Source organism: Camelus ferus, chromosome 5, assembly GCF_009834535.1.
Source record: "Camelus ferus isolate YT-003-E chromosome 5, BCGSAC_Cfer_1.0, whole genome shotgun sequence".
NCBI lineage: Eukaryota > Metazoa > Chordata > Mammalia > Artiodactyla > Camelidae > Camelus > Camelus ferus.
The window spans coordinates 30,175,868-30,199,819 of NC_045700.1; the positions used below are offsets into that span (position 1 = coordinate 30,175,868).

The 23,952-nt window shown below is 40.9% G+C and overlaps 1 protein-coding gene and 1 pseudogene across 1 annotated transcript in view; one reads left to right on the plus strand and one right to left on the minus strand.

The window, feature by feature from the left end:
* Positions 1-23,952, plus strand: part of LOC116663621 — a 544,445-nt pseudogene that overhangs the window by 127,160 nt on the left and 393,333 nt on the right.
* Positions 1-23,952, minus strand: part of NEB (nebulin) — a 226,036-nt gene that overhangs the window by 35,624 nt on the left and 166,460 nt on the right. The window contains 20 exon segments of the mRNA XM_032479425.1: positions 233-337; positions 1,627-1,731; positions 3,998-4,105; positions 4,487-4,591; positions 7,035-7,139; positions 8,423-8,527; positions 9,529-9,633; positions 10,273-10,377; positions 10,530-10,634; positions 12,698-12,802; positions 13,059-13,163; positions 13,829-13,933; positions 17,864-17,974; positions 18,310-18,408; positions 19,048-19,152; positions 19,257-19,361; positions 20,042-20,149; positions 21,362-21,469; positions 22,541-22,648; positions 23,501-23,605. Of these exon segments, the coding sequence (XP_032335316.1) occupies positions 233-337; positions 1,627-1,731; positions 3,998-4,105; positions 4,487-4,591; positions 7,035-7,139; positions 8,423-8,527; positions 9,529-9,633; positions 10,273-10,377; positions 10,530-10,634; positions 12,698-12,802; positions 13,059-13,163; positions 13,829-13,933; positions 17,864-17,974; positions 18,310-18,408; positions 19,048-19,152; positions 19,257-19,361; positions 20,042-20,149; positions 21,362-21,469; positions 22,541-22,648; positions 23,501-23,605 (2,112 nt within the window).

The window sequence follows — 23,952 nt, forward strand, 5'->3', positions numbered from 1 at the left end:
GCCCGCAGCTTCATGGGTCTCCCTTGGGACTCTGAGCCATTTGTGTTTGGGCCCAGCCCTGAGAGACCAGGCTCGATGGCCAGGCCCTCTTCCTGAGCTTGCCCTCCACACCTCACAACCCTCCTGTCCTTCTTGGGTCTCAGATGAGGTAGGCTTAACTGCAGCTTATTATGAATAATTATTAATTTTTCTGTCTCAGGCATGTCATGCAGTTCTGTCTCTCTTATCTCACATCGCTTTGCTGCAGGGATGACTTGGCAGCCTGGATGAAGTCTGGACGGTCGGGGATCCACCTCCAGTGGGCTTTGTTGGCTTCATACTGCTTCTTGTAGTCCAGCTGTTTTTAATAAGACAAAAAGAAGTCACTTCATTCAATGGCCTGAATTCATAACCACACATGTGACACAGAGGGACTCCTCTTGCATTTTAACATAGAACAAATTATGGTGCTTTATGCAAGAGATAACCCCAGTTAAAATTTCTGTATAATTTATGCAGCTAGCTGGTCACTCAAGATGTCATCTTGTGGGACCCTTTGGTCTCAAAATAGGGGCTAACATTTTTAAAGGCTTCCAGTAGAATGATTCATCAAACTCTAACTCTCCCAGTGCAGTCTGATCATTTTCAGAGTCAAGTACTTTTAATTTCTAACTACATTCAGATAACTTTTTAAAAAAATTATTAAACACTTGCAGCATTTCTTTCACGCTAGGCATTTTTCAAAGTGCTTTATAAATATTAACTCATTTAATCTTCATAACAGCTGCAAAAAAATCAACAGCTAAGGAGGAACAGCCTAGATGGGAAGGGCTAAGTACCCTACCCAGGTGAGACAGCTGGTGAACAGTGGAGCTGGGATTCAAACCCGGGCAGCCTGGCTTCAGAGGTGCTTATATATCTGCTAGACTTGCATTGTGGCTGGAGAACTGGCTGCCTTGGGCCAAATCTAAGGCACAGAAGTATGTGTGACTTAACTTGAGTGTCCCTGGGAAGAACCCTCACTGACAGCCTCGTTTCTTTCCTCACTCTTTTTCTCTCTACTTTTTTGGTCAAGGTATTATTTGTATACCATAAGACACACATGCTTCTACTTATAAAATTTCATTGTGAAAAATTTCAAACATATAAAGAGTTGCATGAGTCTTACTGAGAATACCCATACACCCACCACCCACACCCTACTGTGTACATTTAACTGCATTTGCTCTGTCCCACTTCATTCCTGGTACTCATCCCTCAATCCATCCTCAGGGCACCTGTAAGCTACCTGCCGGCCCCTAAAGGCATTTTCGTTTGCTGGCCCTAATAAATACAAGTTCTCCCTGGCACTAGTGGGCACCAGTTGGGTTTTATAATCTTTTATCATATAACCATTTATACATTTTTAAGAAGTCAGTACTCATCTAAATGCACAAGTGTTTCTGTGATTGAGGCTTTAAGATGCCCCATCATATGGAAATGAGTCAGCATAGGGAGATGTGAGCAGGAGGAAGGTCTAGACCAAATCCGCAGAGCACCAACTGGCTCAAATGTTCTCTTTGTTTCGGAAGAAGCAGGTGCAGAGGCAATGTGTCCTGCAGGAGCTGATCAACCCCTATTAGGCTTGGGGACACTTGTGGAACTCACATTGGTGTTGACTTTGTAGGCATCCTTGGCTGCTTTGATATGAACAGCATCTGGCTTAATGGTGCAATTGGACTTAGTTCTTTGGTAATCTTCTTTGTATTTCAGCTAGGGGAGGAAACACAGGTTAATTTTTTATAGCAGCCCATGAGTATCTTAAAAAACAAGAAATTAAAAGCATAACTATCATATGTGACACTCCTTGAGACTGAATAAATCTGTTGTGGAGAAAGGATGCAGCCACACAGTTGTGCAGACATGCACAATCCTATCTCAGATCTTAAAACCAGCTCCCAGGACACACTGAGTATGTTCACCAGTGTCACCATAGGATTTAGGTCCTCGGAGCTTGTGCTGAAAGGGACAGCTAGACAGCTATCCCTGTGTGTTTTCCCTTCCCCAAATCAGAAAATCCTGAGTTCAGAACATCTTGAAAACTGTTGACGGATGAGAAGCCTCCCCCCGCTGGCTCAGCCGGACGGAATCAGTCCTGCCCTCCTTCTACGCCCCCACGGCTGTAGCTGTTATCACATCCCACTGTAATTATTTGTCTGTCTGTCTATTCTTTCCCGTGTGGGTAAAAGTTGTGTATCATTCATCGTCTCATTCCTAGCATCAGGCTCACAGAAACCCAATAAATATCTGATGAATGAATGAACTGATGGATGAATGCAGTCGTCACTTTCACTGCTGGAGCCACATCTCACAAGTCTGGGCAGGCATGGGTTTGGATGGGAGGGAGAGAAATGAGGAAGGCTTAGCTCCTGTCAGCCCAACTGGCAGTTTCTTTCGTCCTGAACCTGGAATTTCTAGCTTCACCCATTTTTGCTCCTTTCAGATTTCAAGGCCCTGCGGCCCCATCTGGGCCTTCTCACTTACTATTGCAGAAGGATCTTAGGTCTTAACATGGTGAAGCCTGAAGTAAAACTGTTTCAAAGGAGCCATAGAAGTAATAACTAAACTTGCCTGATCATACAAATCACAACTTTCTGTGCTTCACCATAGATGTAGTAAATCACTATCTTTAGGCAACAGGGCTGGAAATCTATATTTTTCACCAACATCTCAGGTTATTGTTATGATCAGAAAGCTCAAGAGAAAAGATACAGAATTGCTTCATCTTTCTACAGTGAGAGTGAATGGTCTGCTCCATGTAAGGGGTCTACCTTATAGATGTCTATGAATAATTGATGTTCATGTTGAAAGTGCCCAAACTTATTTTAATGTGAAAAATTTGAAAAAATATTTTTAAATGATTTATACATCTCTGCCTTCACAAACAGTGCGCTGAATGTATTCAGCATTTTTTTCTTGGCAACTGAGAGTCAACAGTGTGAACCCACTTATTTATCTATCAAAGAATTCCCAAGTCCCAGCCACAGTCAAGGTGTTGGGGTAGGGATGAGCTATTCCATACTTGCCTTGACTATTCCTCTGGTGCCCAGATAGCCATGGAGTTCTTTAAAATATTTAGTCTATTCTTTAACCAAAATAATGAGAGTTTTCCAACATAAAATATAGCTATATATATGAAAATTTATGAATATACTTTCTCCTCAGAGTATTAGAATTTAATGGCTACCTTGTTCCTCTTAGTCAAAATGAAACTTACAGAGTATTTTTAAAAAATACTTTATTTGTTTATCTATTATTATAGTATTTAATTATTTTACTTTGGCAGTGGGGGGAGGTATTAGGTCTATTTATTTTTAGAGGAGATACTGGGGATTGAACCCAGGACCTCATGCATGTTAAGCATGTACTCTACCACTTAAGCTGCACCCTCCTCCCTATAGAGTATTAACAGAGTTTATGGCACACTGCATTTTTCAAAATGGCCTCAGTAATATCCACCCCCCGCCATGCTTTTCTGCAGTGTGACCTTGCCATTTGTTCATTCAGAGGGGGCATTTTCCTCTTCAACCCTTGAATATGGATGTGCACTGTGTCCAGTAAAATGATGCAAAAGTGACTCTGTCAATTCTAGGAATAGCCCTCAACTGGTCTGGAAGCTTCTACTCTAGCCTCTTGGAACCCATTCACTGTGCTGTGAGACATCCAAACCACATGGAAAGGCCACGTACAGGGGTTCCTGTCTGTACAATAGCTGAGCTCCCAGCCCAGCCGTCAGCACTGCCGGCTCTATGAGCGAGCCACCTTCCACGTCCTGGCCCCCGGCCCTGCGCTTCAGCTATCTGCCCACAGCTGTGCCCACCAGCTCACAGGATGGTGAGCAAATGAGGATGACTGTCCTCCAAAACTACTACGTTTTAGCTAGGTTGATACACAGGAATAGACGAATGGACCTGGGTGTGTTATAGCACATTAGAAAGAGACACAGTGAGAGGTGCTGCAAAGCCATTCTGGTACTTACATCACTGACTTCATCCTTGACCTTTCGGACGTGCAGCAACATGGGCGTGTCGTGGATTGTGGTGTAGCCCCTGGGTCTGGCCTTGTTGTATTCCAACTTGTACAGTATCTGCAGGAGAAAAGGCAGAAAGAGACAATGTGATGCATCTCAATTGACATTGTAATGTAACATAAAGCTATAAATGCAACGTTGTTGTTGAGTGTATATAAAGGAAAGAGAATTCTATAAACTCAACAGGTGCTTTCATGCTTTCTGCTAAGGTTCTTGTGCCTCTAAAATGAGGTGTCTGCCAATTTGGTTGGAGCAATTCTTAATTGTAAAAGAAAAGTCTCGACATTAGTAGGCCATTTAGCATCCCTGCCTCCCTCCCTCCCTCCCTCCCACCAAATGCAGTAGAGTCTTCCAAATGTTGTGACTGTCTAACGTGCCCCTCCACACTTGCAAATGCCCTCCAAGTTCAAGAATCCATTCAGGGTTTCTGGTACTCACATCACTGATTTGCTTGTTGACTTTTGTAGTACGCAGGTGTTCTGGAGTGTCCACAACCGAGGTAAACTTGTCCTTTGTTTTTTCATAGTTTTTCCTATACTTGATCTAAATTATAGAGGAGAAGAACAAGTTAGGATGAAGTAGGAGAGCGAGTTTTCAGGGAATCTAGCTTTCTTCTTGAGAAAGTCTCACAGCAGCAGTAGGAATGTTATATAAGCTAGAGACGTGGGGCATGATGCCGTGCTTTCTTAACTGGAAGTGTTTCATATGAATCTTTACTTCATCACAATAGTGGAATGGAGTGAACAAATAACAATAATTTAAAATAATGATAATTAATGATATTTTCCATATACTTTATCCATGTGGAAACTGAGGCCCAGAGAGGTTAAGAGACTGAGCTAAGGGCACACAGAGAGTGAATTTCAAAGCCAGGACTAGACCCACGTTCTCTGGACTCTGACAAGTAAAGATTCACTCAGAAAATGCTGCATCGAATATGTATGACCTCTTAAGGAGTGTTTCCACATCAAAGAGGAAACAGACGTAAAATAAAAAAATGAATACCCACAGTTTAAAGTGGTTGTTTTAAAGACATTCATTTTTGAAATTTTCAAGTCATGGTTTTTTTCATGCACATAAGCTGTTTCAAGCGGTACAGACACAGATCGCAGCAAAATTTCATGCACAACTACTTGATGATCCTGTCAGGACAAAGGAAAAAGTTCAGGCCAAAAGAATGTTCACAGGGAGACCTGGTCCTCCTTATCTCACCTGTTGATCTGCCATCAAGCTAAAGTGACAAAACAAGTTGCTAACACAAAAGACTGATTAAAACCTCTTGTGTGTGGGAACAATGGCATTTTATTAACACTGTATCTGGTGGTTAAGCAATTATCACCACTTTTTTTGTTTGTTTGTTTTTTGCTGCTTCAAGTTTACCTTTTGACATATGATGGAAAGGAGCTGGTGTTGCTTCAGTGGACCTTGTAGGAAGGCAAGGTGATCAGCAGTGTTGTTAACAAGTGTGTGTGAGGACAGATGTGCTGGAAATAACCCAGCAAATTCAGCATCAAACTCAAGAGGGATAAATTGGGAGTTTGAGATTTGCAGATACTAACTACTATGTATGAAATAGATAAACAACAAGTTCATACTGTATAGCACAGGGAACTATATTCAATATCTAGTAGTAACATATGGTGAAAAAGAATATGAAGATGAATGTATGTTCATGTATGACTGAAGAATTATGCTGTACACCAGAAATTGACATAACACTGTAAACTGACTATACTTCAATGAATATATATATACACACACAAACTCAAGAGGGGCCATGACTGTTCATGATATTCAAGGGGCTGCCCTGCTGTCCTCATTTTGCCGAAATGGTACAGTGTAGTCATTTTTGAGCAGTGGATAAATTAGATGAAAACATTAAATATTCAGATCTCTTAGGTAACTATTGACTTTACGTAATATCCTCAATCTCTACAAAATCTATTTCTTTGGGGCAAATATTAGGAAGTATACATTAATGTTATACCAACTTGGAGAAGTTTAAAAAAAGTTTGAAAAAGTCTCAGTTAACCTTACTAGGAGTTTCAAAGGTGTCAGTGACAGCTGCCACGTCACTGCACTCGGCCACATCCAGAGATCATTTACAAAGAATGAACATTGATGCAGCTTTACCACATGAAACCAGCGTGGGCAGGGGGCAGGCCAAGGAACTCAGGGAAAGCATAAAGGTGAACGCCTCCGAGGCTTCTACACCTCTTCTTCACATCACAGCAGACATTACCTGGCTCCACATGTGTGTGTTGTAGAGGGCAGTCAACATATCTGGACGCAGAATTTCATTACATCCTTGTTTCAGAAGCATCTTGGCACTAGACTTATATTTTCTCTGTTCATGCAAAGAGCAGTGAAGCACAAAAGAGACTTATGAAGACAGAAGAGAACATGGCACTATATCCCAATCACCTCTGAGTGAAGAGATGTAGGCGCACACAATGTGTACTCACATGTGCATGTGGGTGAAGACACCAGATGCATTACTGTGTCAAGCAGGGTGACTGCAGTACTCGCAGTCGACCATCCACAGCCTTTGTGAATGGGGATTAACAGAGCCAGTCCCACTAAAACTGCCTTATAGAAAAGGTGACATTATTGGAGTAGAAAAATACAGTAAGGAGGTCTCGCTTTTTTCCTTCCATTAATTTGGTTCTTTGTTTTTGCTTTTGCACCTTAATACAGTTTACAATTACAGCTAACACATAGGCCCTCCTGGCAAATGAAGGGTGGGAGGATCCAGCTTTTAGGACCCAGTCTCGTCTTCACCACAGCACACATGAGGGCACAAAGCATGGACTGGCACACTCAAATAGCTTGTGGGCTCTTTGGGTGGCTAGACAGATACTTTGGAACAGAACATCCCAATATCATAGGCAGAACCTATGACATCCTTGCAGCAGACGAGACGACATCTCATCAGAAACCCGGAGCACAGTCCTGTCTGGCCGTCCAGCCAGCCCCGCCACAGTACCTGACTGATCTGGTCGCCTGCGATCTTAGCCAGCAGGTGTCTAGGCTCATCCACTACCAGGTGGTATTTATCTTTCCGCTGCTCATAATCAGCTCTGTATTTTTTCTGCTCAAACATCATATCAAATTATAGCAAGAGTACAACGTCAAGGCTAGACAGAAATGCCCCAAGATAAACACTTCAGAGAGCCAGAAATATGTCCTTTCTAGAGGTGGGCTCCCACAGCATCCAGGGTAATGAAAACAGGGAGGCAAAGAGAGTTAGGCAAAGGAAGATCTCCTGGAGAAGGCTGGGGCTTCAGATGGATCTGATTATGACACTAAAATGGAAGCACCTTGTCCTAAACATGTTCCATCTTTACATATAATGCTATTAGCAATGTTTGGTCTTATATTTTACATTGTATTTAAAATATGGCACTGATAAGTTGCAGGTTCACTACTTTAGGCTGTGAGAATCAAAAAGCATATTCATGGACAAATTCTAATGGTCTCCAAATGCTAAATAATTTGATCATGAAAGAGACCTGGAAATCTTTTGTGAATTAAAAAAAATAGAAACAAAATATATTAAGACTGTCTTCCTAGGAAGCTACTGAAAATAATTCTTGAGTTGTCCCACCTGAAGATCTACTGAGAATAAACTAAATCAAATTTTAAAACAAAAACAACAAGAGTCATCTATTGAAATAAATATACCATTGGCTACATTTTCATTTTTAGATACATTCTACTAATTTTCTAACATTGTTTTTGAATTCATATAAATCTGTGGAAAATACAAAGATAGAAAATTAAATGTAAACCATTCAAACATACCTTAATTCATAGCTTGCTTATTTCATCATTTTAAGCTAAATTTAACTTAAACTATTGCAAACCCAGTTCCAGGAAAGACTGGGTAGAAATATAGACAAATATTTTGAGTGCAAATGGACACTTCTCTGCCCCAGTGGATGGGTAACAATGGCAACACTTTGCATGAATCACAACTACGCCCGAGGGCTGCCATTTCGGTGCCTTGGTAGGGGTACTAAATGAACTTGGAACTTCTGGGTCTCCCAGCTCTACACAGAATCCTGTTGAAGGGAGCTTCAGCTGACAGTCAACAAAATCCTTTACTTCCTGTCTCTCATCACCCAAAGGCCTGTGCTGGTGCAAACACAGGCAATGCTGGCTCCAGCCTGGACAGTCCCTTCACTTGCTCTTATTCATGCTTTTGGCAGAGCCCATCAGAGAGAGACATCATAAGAGTCTTCCCAAATATTTATCTTGAATCAACACTTAGAATGGCTTTCCTGTCATTTTATGTATGGGGTTTTAATCAAATGCCATTGATAAATTTCTCAGGGGAACTGACTGGGCTTAACTGGATCAGGTCATACATACCTCATTCATCAATTGAGTTGCAAACTTGAAATGCCTATTGATTGGACAATCAGCTTCATACTTGAAATCTGACTTCGTCCTTTCAAATATCTCTTTATACTTATACTAGAGAAAACAGAGTGTGGTTACTTGATAACAGGCTGTGATTATCTTAATGAGATATGCCATTTATCTCATCACACAATTGTGATTAATTCATTCATAGAGATAACAAGTAACTAGTGAGCACTTAGTCTCTCAAGGCAATGAAGGGTATATACATACCATGATATCTTAAAAACTACTCCCAAGTACACACTTTGAATGGATGTCAAATAGATCTATTCTCCATATTAGACAAAAATCCAAATCAGTTTCTTCTTTGTTTCAATATTTATGAAATAACTATTTTACTTTGAAGGTATTTCCATGTGCACTTGAAGGCAGTTTTTAGTCCATTAATTTGAAATAGTTTTCTAGTAATTATGCAGATAATCATAATATTTTAGAGCAGGAGTATGCCAACATCTAGATCACTACCTGTTTTTAAACAGCCCCATGAACTAAGAATTTTTAAAAACAATTTTAAGGGATTTTTTACAAAGAAAATGTGACAGATTGAATGTGGTCCACTTGGTCTAAAATACTTACTATCTGGTACCTTCCAGAAAAGTTTGCTGACCCTTGTTTTAGAACTCAAAGGAAGCTAATCCAACTGCTTTATTTTGTAAGTAGGAAAATGAGGCCATAAAACCAAGGTTATTTGCTTCAAGTCACACATCAAGTTTGTGGATTAAAATAACCTCACTTTATATTTGCTACCCTATCAAATCACCCAGAGACATATTTATAGGGAGGAGATCCTGAAAGAGCTAGGAGGAGTTGTACTGAGATGGCCTTTTATCAAATTCAAATGAATAATATAAACAAATGGTTACTACTGTCAGTGAGGTCAGTACTAAAATAATTCGTAAGTAAAGTGAATAATGCAATATGTACTCCAACTTTAGGGTCTGGAAGTAAGGGTAGGGATGAAAATATGAAAAGCTATTGCCTCTGTACTAATTCTCTCTGTGGGCCCCAGAGTATGTTGCATGGATGTAGCCATTATCCTTGAGAAGATATACCTTGCTGTAGAGAGTCTTGTTCTTTTCAGCCAAAGTGAAGTCTGGGGTATCAAAGGCATAGCAACCAATGCCTTTAAGCCAGGTCAGATCTTCTTTGTATTTTATCTAGGAGACAAACATCATCAAAGAATTGTAAGAACCTATCTCCAAAAAATAGCAAGTTAGGATCAATACCGGTGAACAGATAGAAGCTCTGACTGCTGAGGTACATGGAGAAATAAAGTATTGAGACATTATTTAAGAGAGGTTTCCAGTAAGGCTGATTTCTGCTCACTTTTTGGTGTACTGTATCGCATACGGAAATCTTCATTATAATACCAATGAAAGCAATTCAGATTTAACTTGCGTACTTTCCTTGAGAGGGTATCATTAGCCTGGCAGCTGTTATTTTCTTACAGAGAGCTGAAATTTCTCTCTAAATGAGCTTTGTTATGTGTCTTAACTGCTTCACGAAGTTGTCTCTTCAGCTGATCAAAAATAGGATATTGCTTAGATGAAGTATATCCCTTCCAGCCATGTAATGTGATGTAACTCACTCAGAAGAAAAATTAGGGTTATAAATTTAAATACATTTTTCTCTCTCCCAAGTTGATGCTCACTTATTTAGCAATGAGTTTTATGATTGAAATATCCTTACACTAGAGCTAAAATTTAGTCAAGTGTTCAGTTTTATGCAGTGTTTGATTTCATAAGTTGTGTGGGCATATGAATTTATATGTAAAAATAGAAGATTTCAAGACTCACATCACTGACTGCATCAGTGACTGCCCGATGATGGAAATGCTCTGGGCGATCAGGAATGGATCTCCAGATTCCCAGCTGGCTCATGTAGTTCTCCTTGTATTTTATCTGTGGTAAAAGCACAAAGACAGCTATAAAGTCTTACTTAGAGTTAATGTAAAAAAGTCCACTTTTCTCCAGAGAGTGTTAGGAAAGGAACGATACTTTTAAAAAATGGGTTATTTTGAGCCCAACACAAGTAGAATCATGCAGGGACATACTTTACTGATGTGGTCGGTGACTATGCGATGATACACAATATCTAGAGCATCCTTCACAGTGTGGTATCTCCCTTTGGTCTTTTGAAATGTTTCTTTGTAGCGTAGCTGGAAAGAGAAAGCACATGATGGACTATGAAAAACTACCAAGTTAACTTTTTGAGCTCTTTTAACCTTGAAGTCTCCTGAGTCTTATCACTCATGTTTTCTCTTGAGTAAATTTAGGAGAGATTAAAAAGCTCTTTGACATCCTGGAAGAGAAAAAGGACATTAGGACAAAACTAATGAAATCTGCATAGAGTATGGAGTTTAGTTAAAAATGGTGTAACAATATTGATTTGTGACAAAAGTCCCATGGGGATGTAGGGTGCTAGCAATAGGGGAAACTGGGTCTAGGCTAGAATGGAAACTCTGTCCAATCACTGCAAATTTTCTGTGAATCTAAAACTACTTAGAATAAAAAAGTTCATTTAAACATAAAATAAGCAAACAAAAAGCTCATTTGGGAAGGAGGAGAAAAAACCTCCATAACTTTGTTGAGCCCAAGACCTACTATCATACTTGGAAAAAGGAGATAGATTTCATTTCTAACTCCTGGTATTATAATGCCTTCTGCATGAAACAGTCCTGAAATTTTATTTCATTAAAACCTTTAACTTTCTGGTATCTCAAAAGACAACTTTAACCTAAGAAAATTCATCTCATCTGCACAAGATGAGAGTACTTCTCTGAGCAGTCTGTTTTCAACTTCAAACAAATCTTTCCTTTTTGAGTAGCTGAGCAAACACATGATGAAGGATATCATTAACTTTAATTTTGTTTTTCAGATAGGTAATCTCCTAAGATCACTTGGCTTTACTTGTGGAGCTAGCCACGGTGGATAAAGCTGAACTTAATGCCAGATACTACCCTTGTTACACTGGACAATTTCAAAGATTAGAGTTACCAGTATAGGTACTGACAAAGCCCTGGGATGGGGCTGTCCAATGGGGCAAAATGAGCCCCAGGGGCCAATTTCACTGTGTGGACATCCCTGAAAAATGGTGATGCAGAGTAAGCTTGGTTCAAATTAATATCCAACAGTAACCTTGAAGTGATAAAGATAGGCCTGTCTCAAGAATATAAAAAAGATCCTAGCGAATAGATTTTGAGGGTAGTATATACTTTCCTCAGCTTATATGGCCTCTTTCCAACTGGCAGACTCCTTGCAGCTCCAAATGAAAGTTTCTGACAAAATTACAGAATTGAGATATTGTTCCAATCTGCTGTACCCTTTCACATTTCTGTTTAGGGATCACTGTAATTACTTAAGATGCCTTGAAATCCTAGAGCTATGCTGCTAAGTTGAGGGGTTCTTAGGTTGCTTGCGCTTTTGTCTGGGTTTAAGTCCCAACATGTCCAGTTCTCCAGGGATTCTGGTTCTGGTAAAGGGTGCAATGCATTCACAGTTGGGCTCTGGGACCCAAAACTGATAAGGACTGGCCATCTACTGGCGTTGATTAATTTTGTATCTTCATTAACAGATAATCTCATTACCATTGAAAGGCAGTCTTGTCCTTGATCACATGGGATGGGAAACAAAAGTCTGTCCCTCATAATTCTAACAAACCTGTCATTCGCATGATTTAGGCAATCAAGAGAAGAGAGGAACAGACATTTTCTGAGTGTCAACTAAGAGCCCAACACTGTGCTAGACATGTATATCCATTATCTTGTTTAGCCTAATTATCACAATTACCATCATTCCATATATCAGAAAACAGAGTCTCAGAAAAATTATGTCGATTATATAGAATCATACAGCAGGCAAGGGACAGCATCAAGATTTGAAACCATGTTTGACCTGCTCCAGGAACATGATTTTATGAATAACAATAATTAATTGTCAAGTATTCCTAGGAACTGCTACCAAAGAATTACAAGAAAGGGTTATGTTTTTGCTCAGAAGATCAATGAGAAAACTAATAGGCTTTTAGCATCTCCCTGGATTACTCTTAGGGACTTTGCCAAATGGTCTTGTTTGTGCCTGAGTTTTTTTGTGCTTTTGTCTTTTTCCTAATCCTTGTGGGCCAGGACTTAGAACTATGGAAATGAATCAAGTATCTTATGCTTCTCAGGTACTTCCAACTTCACTGTCCCTCCCACAGAAGAAGGAAGGAAGGGCTGCATACATCACTGGCATTCCAGTAAGCCTTCTTGGCTCTGATGAGGATTGGTGTATCCGGAACCGGAGTGTACTTGTCCTTCATTTTTTCATATTGAATCTTGTACTTTTTCTAAGAAATAAAGATAGGAGAGAGAGAAATTTAAGTTCAAGTGTTTTCATCCCTCCCAATTTACAACCATGTCACAGACCCAGCCTAGGGACACAATGTCTCATGCTTGTTAAGACAACAGCTCTGCTTTCTGTGTCTTGATGCTGCTGAGCACAACTTATAGAAACGAGCTCTCCGATCAGAGGCAGCAGGTGATGGTTTTAACAAAGGATTTGTTTCTTTAACCCAGTGTCTTGGTGCCGAATACCCGGCTTACCTCACTGACCATGTCCTTCACGTCTCTGGCGTGCTTCAGGGCCGTGGTCTGGTTTCCAGCGTGGTGATGAGGCCTCTCTTTGGTGGCAAGTTCAACATACAGATACTAAATAATAATAGAGATCAGATGTCATAGCGATAAATCACCTCTTATTTTGTATTTTGTCCTTTTTATTCATTTCTAATTCTAAAATAGGAAGGTGGTATCTACTTGTTATTGCCCTATTTTGTTTGTTTGTTTGTTTGTTACGTGTGTTTCTGTGTATTTGTTTCTGTGTCTCACACTAGGGAACACACATACGCAGTTATTTAGCACTCTTACTGCTGAGTATGGCCCAGTCTAATCTTCATCGCGTGATAAAGAATGCTGATAGAAAAGGATCCTGATAGAGTCATCAACAATTTTTTTTTCCATTTTTGCCTGAATGCATGAAATGTGGTTTCATTTGTCTGTGGACAATAGGTAGGTCCTATGGAATGAATTTTTAAAATTATTTTTAATACCTGGAGGCCACAGACCACTCATCCAATGATGAAAGATGAGTAGAACTTAGAAAAGAAGGCATAGCATTACCTGCTTATGTAAAACGTAACTGTAGTTACGATGGCCTAAAAGGAAACAGCTTCCTGAAGTTAACAGGCATGAGACTGCATCAAGGACAACCAAGTGCGAGGGTCTGCCTGCTACTGACCAGGAGTGGCCAGGCACACAGAAACATCCCCTGTGATGCCAGCGCGGCAGGTTTACGAACCTTCATTTATGAACGTTACCTGACTCTGAAGCTTCTGCCCTCTCTTGGCTCTTAAAAGATCTGGAGTATCAGGAACGGAAGTGAAGATTGACTTCTGCTTCTTGCCTGAAGCTCTGTACACCAGCTGGAAATAAAATAGTCACGACATCATTTCTGCTTCATCAACATGTTCTGTGCTCTTTAGACACCTTTATTGCTGACTTCATAGAAAAAGCAGGCAGGGGCCCTCCTGCTGTAACAATCTCAGTCCAATTAATTCTGTCCAATAAACCAATAATTACTTACCTCTCCAGTCCAGTCCTCCTTTTCTTTTTCCCCTTGTATCAAAAATAAGAGACATTCTGCAGCCTGTCCAAGATTCCAGCCTCCTGCTGTGTTCTTGGTCCCTTCTCACCTGTCTCTTCTAGGATCCTGTTCCAGCACTTACCCACTTCCCTTCTATATCTCCCACCCTCTTGGATTTTCCACCCCTCTCCCTTCTGCAATCAGACCCAAGTCCCTGCCTTCATTAAGCCTTTTCCAGTTTCTGCCAATGGCCTTGTTCCTTTCTTTCACAACCAAGCGGACTATGTGTTTTTGCTTTTTCTCTTTTGATTAATTTCTCAAGGCAATAGTGTGGCTTCCACCCAGCCACTCCAGTGAAGAACCCTCATTAAAATGTTACAATTGCCAAATCCTAGAATGCTTCTCTGTGGCAACTGTAACTGCTCAGCAGTCTCATTCCTAGATACCCTCTTCTCTGCCTTCTATTCCACCGTTCTCCCCTGGTGGCCTCCCATCTTTCTGGGTGCTCCTCAGCTTCCCTCTCTGGTTCTGCCCTCCCCTAAAGAGTGCTATCAGCTGAAGTTAAAAGTTGGCCCCTTTCACCCTATACCTTCTCCTTGGGTGATCTCATCCTTTGAGTACCCTGGGCCTCAATGGTCAATTTGAGATTGATGACTTCCACATTTATAAATTTGGAATTTATAATTTTAAATTTACACTTATAATTTACAAATTTATTAATAGCCAGTGTCTCTCCTGAGCTCCTGAGCTCCAATTTATCAACAACATTCTGAACTTGGGGGACTTACCATGTTCAATGTAGAATTCTTTATATTACCCCCATCTCCAGCCTAAATATGCTTCTTCTATTTTCTCTTTTTGCTAAATGGCTCCTTGGTCTCCCAGTCATGCAGGCCAGACACTTGGGGCATCATCCTAGACTCCTTCTCCCTCATTCCCACATCAGAGTGGTCATGAATCCTGGGCTCCAACTTTGTGGTAGTCCTTAAGTCTGACCTTTTGTCCTTCCCCACTGCCACTGCCCTAGTTCAGCATTCTATATTATTTCTTTCGACACATCCTTAAGAGCCTCTAAACCACCTTCCCAAATCCTCTATTGGACCACTTCACATATCTTACCCATCTTTCACAAATCTGAGAAAGAGATTTTCTTAAAGCTCAGATCTAATTAGGTCCTAATGCTCAGATCCATCCTGTGCAGAAATAATTCAGTAATTTTTCATCAAGCCCAGGATTATTAACATAGCAGCCACAAGTTTTCACCACCTGGCTTCCGTCCTATGTCTCTGGTCTCACTTCCCAACAGTGTTCCACATTCCCCAGGTGCTGTTTGAAACTACTCTCAATTTCTAGAGCTCATTACAGCCACTCACCCATACCGTCCTGTCTACCTGGAGTTCTCGTCCCCTCTTATCTGCCTGGAGAGCTCCTGGAGCCCATACTGTCCTGATTATTCCCACAGGACACATTCATCATACTGATGTCTGTTTCTTCTCAGAGATCATGAGCCCATGGAACGCAGGAGATCAGCTCTATCATTCTCTTATTACCTTGTGATAAAAGATCTGAAAAACAGTAGTCCTCTAATATATTTTGAGGATATTTAATATAATGAGGCAAATCATAAAGTACAAGTGGCTAACAAATAAATTCTATCATGGATACAAATGCCAGTTGAACACATGAAACATAGGAAATAAATAATATGTATATACATGTGTATGTACATATCCATTTCTTTACATCTAAATTATATACAAGTGCAAGCTGAAACAAAATGTAGCTCATCTACTTGTGGCTGTTTGTGGTGTTACTACTGAAAGAGAGGAGATAAACAAAATAGAAATTTACTGTTTCTCCCAGGCTGAATTTTGAATAAATCAAATGGACAAACTCATAGAATTTCATGGTTAAAAGGAGCCCAAATCGTTATCTAGTCCAATTCTTTGGCTCAGGAAACTGAGGTGTTGAAGTTCTGAATGAGACAAGGTCATGCCACAAATTGGAAGTAAATCTGGAACTCAGACCCCACTCTCTCAGACCATTTCTAGAATTCTCTTTGAAGTGTACTTCCCCTGTACTTAGGTATGTGTTGTTTATACTCCTTGGGATAACATCTCTGCTTCCTGATACTACAAATATATATGTCAAAAATCCACACAATTTAAAAATGATTCAAAAGTCAACAACCTGAACTTTTGGCCATCACACTTTTTACTGGGCCAATGTTTCTCAAACTTTCCTTATCCTGAAAAACCCTAAAGTCCTTATTAAAAACAGATTTGCAGGCTCTACCCAAGACCTGCAGAATCCAGGGTAGTAGCTTGTATTGGTATTTTATCAAGCCCAGGTCATTCTACAGTGAGGTAAGTAAAGAGGAATTGCACTGCTAAAAAAATATCCATTCTTCTTCCTCAGTGTTGATGCATAATATGCACAAAATCCCAATAGGAATTGGGAAGAAGAGAAATTAAAGTTTTAGATAGTTCTGAACCCAGATAGCTAAGAGAAGTAAAGGTATTTCAAAGATACAAGTAGGTACTTTTAGTTATCAAACAACTTTTAATTATTGGGTGGCTGGAGGGAATATATAATACTTTATAAAGAAGTGGTTTCCAATGCTGGCTGAATATTAGAATTATCCACGAAGCAGCTAAAAGCCTAAAGATGTCCAGACATAGAGAATCAGTCTAGTGTGGGGCTTGAGGTTGGAGCCCACTCAAGGGTAGTTTTAGAATATTTCATAGATTATTCTGATACTTAGCCAGAATGGAGAGACATCTTTACTGAGAAAAATAATAACATAAGCTTTCCTATCTGAGTGCTAGCACTGGTTGAAATAATGGAGGGAAACTCTCAGGAAAGTAAATGGGTTCAATGTAGCATTTGTAAAAGCTGAAGACTGAATCATCCTCTGCCTCTGGCTCACTAAGAGTGCAGGAAGCTGCACATTCTCTCCACTGAGGGCAACACTCGGTTTGCAAAGGCACCTCTAAGTCTAAGAACAAAAGTGATAACTAAGCAGCAGCCAGAGCTACTGAGGATGGGGAGTCAGTGATGAAGTGACCTGACAGCCTGGTGGGGTCTGATGGATGAGGCCACAAGACAAATTGAGAGTTGAATGAGAATGGCCCACTAACCATTCAGAGCAACCGTTTACATCTGTGGGATGCCCTTATCTTCACGAAGCACATTTAGTAATTTGGAAAACATGGGCATCCGTTATGGCCCTGGGACTATGGGATGCACATCTAAGTAAGCTGGAGGCAACCCTCAAGGACCCAACAGTCTACAAGAGAGCATTAGATCTATGCCCAACTAACTGTAATAAATCAGGTGCCTCAGTGCCAGTTGGGGCAGATGAAAATGAAACTACGTCGACTGGAATTTACTGAGTGGGCTGCAGAACTTTTCAAATAGCACTGCCACGATTAGGGTCCCTGATAGTAGGAATTAATGAGAGAGAAAGTTTTGAAATAAATTCAGTTTGGAGACTACAACAATAGTGTAAGACAGAAGGACTTGCTAACCTATAATAAAATCATGTAAGCTCTCAGCTGTCCGAGTCATAGGTAAGGCAAGTATCAATATCCTCCACTTACTTAAAAAGGAGAAAATAAGAAAACAGAGGCAAAGTGAGGTCAACTGACTTGCTTAGATATAGTGGCCACTCTGTAATTAAAAGCAGACGGGAGATTTTTGCCTAATACAGTTGCCGGAAAAAAGATCACTGGAGGAATGAGTCCCTTGTAGTGACGGGTTTACTTACCTCACTCAGATGTGTCTTCAGTTCCTGCACTTTTCTGTATTCTGGGGTGTCAAGCACCACTTCGTACTTGTCTCGCATCTTCCTTGCTTTGTCAGTGTATAGGTAGTTAGACTTCAACAAACAGCAATGGAAATACAAGTTGATTAACCATTTAAGGAACTGCAGGTCATGGTCACATATTGTCTTTCAAATGGCTGGCACGTGTGACCCACGCTGACCCTCTCAGTATCCTGGCTGTCTTCCCCAGCAGGAACAAAAACAATTGTCATTTAACTAAGCGCATTACGTTTTATAGGAGGCACAGATCATCTTAAGTGGGTCATGACTTGCTCAAGTGGGTTAATGGCAAATTTCCCCTGAAAAGAAGCTGTAGGCAAAGATTCTTCCAGCCCAGCAGCTTGAAGCTGACGTAGGGGTAGCTACGTGCTGTGAAGTTGTGCACTCACCCAGAGCTTCCGCAGGTGCCGGGAGCGGACCATGTCAGGAGTATCATACAGGAAGCAGCCCAGACCCCTCAGGATCTGCAAGTCCTCTTTGTATTTAATCTGTGTCACAAAAACAGAGATATAGCTCGTCATGAGCAAATACAAATCAAGAACAAACAAGACAGAGTACTGACACTGTTTTATTGATGTATCTTTCATTTTGGTTCAACACAGCCACCCTGTACTCTTAGTTTGCTTGCACTCAAATAGATCATAGGTTTTAAAAATTAAAATTGCTAACCTTGAGCTGACACAGCTATTATTTTATTACTATATTGATGGAAAAAAAAAGCATAGATTAAATGGAGTTGTCTGTTAGGAGAGGGAAACACTTAGGGAGGGAAAAAAAAAAGGGCAACAAGAAGTTGCTAGAGGGGTGGGAGTAGGGCTGAGCAGGAGAAAGACACTAAACGTGACCTGGGACAGAGGCCACTTGGAGTGAGAAGTTGGTAATGATTCAGTGTTGAATGTAGAATAATGGTCAGCAATTCTTTTATTTCCCAAGTGATTCTCTTACTACTGCTTCCATAGCTAGAGAATGGTGGGGTCCTGCTTCCACACTATTTTGTTTCCATGTTGTACACTCAGTTTAGAAGCACTCAGTGCAAAAGATTATTCAAAGACTGGTTGGTTTACACGCAGAAAGCAAGCCTGCCTTTTGGTAAGAGTCTTCCAGACAGACCCCTATGAGATGCTTACATCACTGGTGATGTCTCCCACGTAGCGGCAATGGAGCACTTGGGGTGTGTATGGCATCGAGATCATGTGGCCTTGCATCCTGAAGAAGTCTGACTTGTAAATCAACTAAAGAAAAAAAATCCATAAACACATAAATTAGAGACCAAATAAATGGTTGACATTTATCCCTGGGTTCCATGGCCTCCTCTCTCTCCTAAGAAAATACCCACCTCGCTGACAGCCTCTTGTGTCTTCTTGACCTGGCGGATCTCAGGCGTGTCGGGGGTTGTGTGGATCTTGTCTTTCAGTTTGTGGTACAACTGTCGGTACAGTCTCTGCATTGGGGGAAGAACCATTCCTGGTGTTTAGTGCAGGATGATGAGGGCATCTATACACTAATCAACAATCAAATATTTTACATATTTAAAGAGCCATGAGAGACGAGATTAAGGATAGAAAAATGATTGAAATTAGGAAAAAGGAGAAAATGATATTTATTTTATTTAGGCAAAGAAGTCTGAGCACAAATTCTTCTACTTTCTATCAGATGGCTGGATAGTAGAATTAGATATTCAAATCAATAGTTTATGTAGAAAACCAAGTTCATGAGTCAGACCAATATGCAATCTTATTAAAGATTTTTGAATACATATGTCAAAAGAAGGAATTAATTTGCGTTATAATCTACAGAACAGGGTCTCTACAATGGCATTACCAAGTATATTTAAAACAAAAACAAAAAACCACTGCCAAGGGACACCAGTATCAAAATGGTGACAAAAAAGGATCCCCTTACTCCTTGCTGATGTGTAGGTTTATAGCTGAAATAAAATTCTTTTTTTTTAAACGGAGGTACTGGGGATTGACTCCAGGACCTTACGCATGCTAGGCATGTGCTCTACCATTGAGCTATTTCCCTTCCCCCACAATTAATTCTTAATGTATTTCAAATAAAGCCACAGTCTTTGAAATCTGAAACTCAGTATTTCCCCCACAGAATTAACATTCACAGTACCTCACTGGTAACACTGTTGACCCTCCGAACATTGACAAATGGGACATCATTGGGTCCAAGTGTATACCCATATGCCTTGAGGTGTTCATAAACTTCTTTGTACTTGAACTGCAAAAGCAAAGTGAGAATGGGATCGCTGATGGCTGAACAAAGAGTCATGCTACATTTCTCAAATGGAAAAGAGCTGTCACTTCATTTGAAAATTACTCTCTAAGCATTAAGTATTCAGAAAAGCCATTGACAAAATTTCAATAATAATTTGAGTCTTGAAAATTATTTTGTTGGCTAATAAAGCCAGGACCAGGAAGGAATAAAATTCATGCTTGCCTAGATTTAAATCTGTTTGCATGTAGGTATGCAAAATGCAAAATAAAAAAAAAAAAAAGAAAGAATAAAAAAGTCCACCCTATATTTTTAGCCCCAGTGAGGCTAGAAAATTAATAAATCCAAAGCAGAAATGAGATTATTTTTAAGGTTGATGACTGGCTTTATAGACTGATTAAAAATGTTGTATCTGTGACTCTGCTTTGGAAATCATATTATTGGGCCACTGGCTTTGAGACTTTGCGGGACAGCAGGCTTGACCCCCAGGACTCTGGAGGGCAAAAGGGAAAGAAGAGCTTATTCTTCAGCTGATGGCTGCTTTGTGGGCAGGGCCTGAAGGCCAGAGTCACTGGTATAGCCATCATTGCTCTAGGCCTTGTTCATCAGGTCCCAGTCAGCATATGTGGGGAAGGCTGATGTCAGAGCTAATGCCTGGTCAAGCCACAGGTAGTGAGAGCCTACCTACTCCTCTGAGTTTCCTGTGAAATGGGCACAGAGAGTAAGTAGTGAGGCAAGAATCAGAGCCAGTAGCCAGGCAACAAGCCCTTTCTTTTCAAAGGAACACACAGAAATGTGCCTTCTGCAATGAAATACTGCAGAAGGAAGACAATTCTATTGCCACACAGCAGTAGAGCTTATATGAAGTTGCATTTCCAGTATATGACTTGGGATAGTTCAGGGTGCTTCTGTGATAAGGTCAACAAAAGTAGTGGCATCATGGCGGCTGTGAGCCCTGAGCAAGGTAACCGACTCATGCAGATGCAAACCCATGAAAGTCCTATGCTAACTCACCCAGACACCCAGGCACCACGAAACTGCAGGAGCAAGCCATTTTCATAGCACCCCTAAAAGATGCACCACCTCCCCTCCCCTGCTCCATCACTGTATCATGCTGAACCTTCAGGCCGTCACTAGGGGGATGAGGATCAGCTATAAATTAATATGCGTCCCCCTCCCACTTCAAAAAGCCATCTTAATGAGGAGGGAACCACTTACATAGCTGCTCATGTATCGGACGTCCTTGGTGTGTTTGAAGTGAGGGGTGTCGACTGGAAGCCTATACCCAGTGGGCAGGGACTGCAGGCCAACTTTCCGGTACAGATTCTGCCGGGACGAGGAAGAGCAGGTTAAGTGACACCTACATCAGACAACTGATCCACGTTAAACAAGTCAGAGCCAGCTCCTGTTAGGTTTTTCAATTTGATCCTTAATGTACTTATGCTTACTGAATTGATTTCAAGAAGAAACGAAGTAAATTCTAAGAGCCAAGCAATGAATCAGATTCCTCTTAACAAATTGTTTTCCAAAAAAAAAAAAAAAAAAAGCAGCAAATAAAGGGGCTTATAGAAAATAATTCTTCTATAATTTTTCTAAACAAATCCCTGGTTGACTGCATGGCATCTAGCAAGAATCAGGGAAAAGTAAAGAAAGCAGGCAGCTGGTGCCACCTCTGTCGTTAACCCTACCCTTAGGTGATGTTCAAGCCATCACCAGTTCCCGAGCTAGTTGTAATTTTCAGACACATCTCTGGAACCCCTCAGGGCCCCATAAACATAGTGTCTTGATGTCAAGCTGTGAAGAGGTCAGAATGCTCATATTCCTAGCAGAAGGAGGAAAGGAGTTTCTATCTGTGACGGTAAAGGGGGCGCTAAAAGAGGAAAAATAGTGTTTAAAATATTAAAAACTAAATTACTTTTAACATTCAGTATAGGAGAGTAGCATTAAAAGTAGACCCAAGTAGCACCACCAGATAACCCAGAACAGGGATATTAAATATGTGAGTGGAATCTAGTTTCTTTCTCTTCTGAATTCCAACAGCAACTTCTAGGTGTATTTCTTATTGTAAATAGTCTTCTGTGATTATATGTCTTGTCTTTGCCATCTTGTCTTGGATTTTAAGCTCTTTGAGAGCAGAGGTAGTAGACTGGCCTTCTTCTTTGTAACTTGTAAGCTTTGCTCCAAAGATGCCCATTGCTTGCTCTCAGCCAAGAAGGAAGACAGGCGAGGCATTGTGTTTTGTTTTGTTTTGTTTAGCTCATGTGAATGAACAGCCTTTACAATTAATTACAAGGTCAGGCTGAAGATGCCCAAGGTGAGGCCACTTCTACAGAAGCCTGGCCTGTAGGCGGCATCCTGGATTTCTGACGGGTACTCTGTCCAGCTCTCACCACTCACCTCACTCTGGAGCTTGTACGCATGAAGAGCTCGGTCCAAATCCACGGTTTTTGTGGTTGGAGCCACTTTGCCTCTGACGCTGTGTATGTAGTCATGGTGGTAGACGGCCTGGGTACAGAGAGGAGCAGAGTGACTGATCCCGACTGCAGCAGCACGGTTAGAAAGAAGCAAAGTAAATGGAAACCCAAGTTTCTTATTTTAAAATAAGGTAGCCTGCTTCCCTTTGCCTGGAGAACTCTCTCCTATGTTGCGCCTTTTCCAACAGGACAAGAGCCAGGGTGCAGACCCCACACTGAGAAGTAAGTGGAAGAGTCAGCTCAGGCATAAGAAAAGGAAGAATGGACACTTTATCACTAAGAGATCCTAAATGATAGGTTTTCACATTCTAACTCACTGGTGGGATTTAATATTTGCTTATTCACCTGTGGGGTTAATAGAAAAGGCAGCTTTGTGCCTGTTTGGCCTGCCTGCGCTGTCACCATGCCTCTACAGGGGGCGCTTTCCGTCCATGTTCCCCTGGTCCACATAAGGGTGCTGAGGCTCAGGGGATGAAGTGCTCTTCTCAAGCCTCACGGATGGTGTGTGGTCGAAGCCACATCTGTAACTGCAGGGCCTTCTCCCTCTGCACTCTACCAGGGGGAGCTCTCACGTACCAGGAGGCCAAGACTACAAGGCATAAACTGTTGCTCATGACACAAGGATACAAAAAGCAACTTGAGATGCTCTAAAGCACCAAGGATTTCACAGACTTGAATCACTCACAACTCTATCCCAGGAAACTGGTGGAATACATCAGGTTCTAGGAAATAAGAGCAGAATCTTAAGTGCTTTCTAAGGCATCAGCTCTGGTCTCCCACTGAGAGAAGGCCTGGCCCTGCCCTGTCTTTGGTTTCTCCCACTTCTGCTCCAGTGGTGGCCCGTCTTTGTTCTGTATGAAGTAACTGTTCCACTGGGTCTTACATCACTTAGCTGTTTCCCACTTTTGACAGCCTGGACGTAGACGGGGGTGTCAGTAACCAACTTGTAGTCATTCCTTGTTTTCTTCACGTGAGCTTTGTACTTGATCTGGCGAGATGAAGGAAAGGAGCCTGTGTTAGACCACTCGTTATATTAGAAATTACTGGTTTTCACAGAGGGTTTGGTTGCTTTTAACTCAGGGCATTTACATACATTAGCACTTATTCAACAGACCAGAAATGCATTTGAATTTTATAACAATCAGCATAATCAATACTTATAGTCACATGGCTCTTCTAGAGTCTTCTAGGAGGCTTGACAATGGCTTTCCTAGGAATATTTGCTTTCTTACTAAAATCTTGACTACAATATTGTTTTGCCTAGTAAATCCTCTCTTTATAAATATATCCTGTCTACAGTACCACAAACTCCTGACAAATGAGATTTTTCTAATA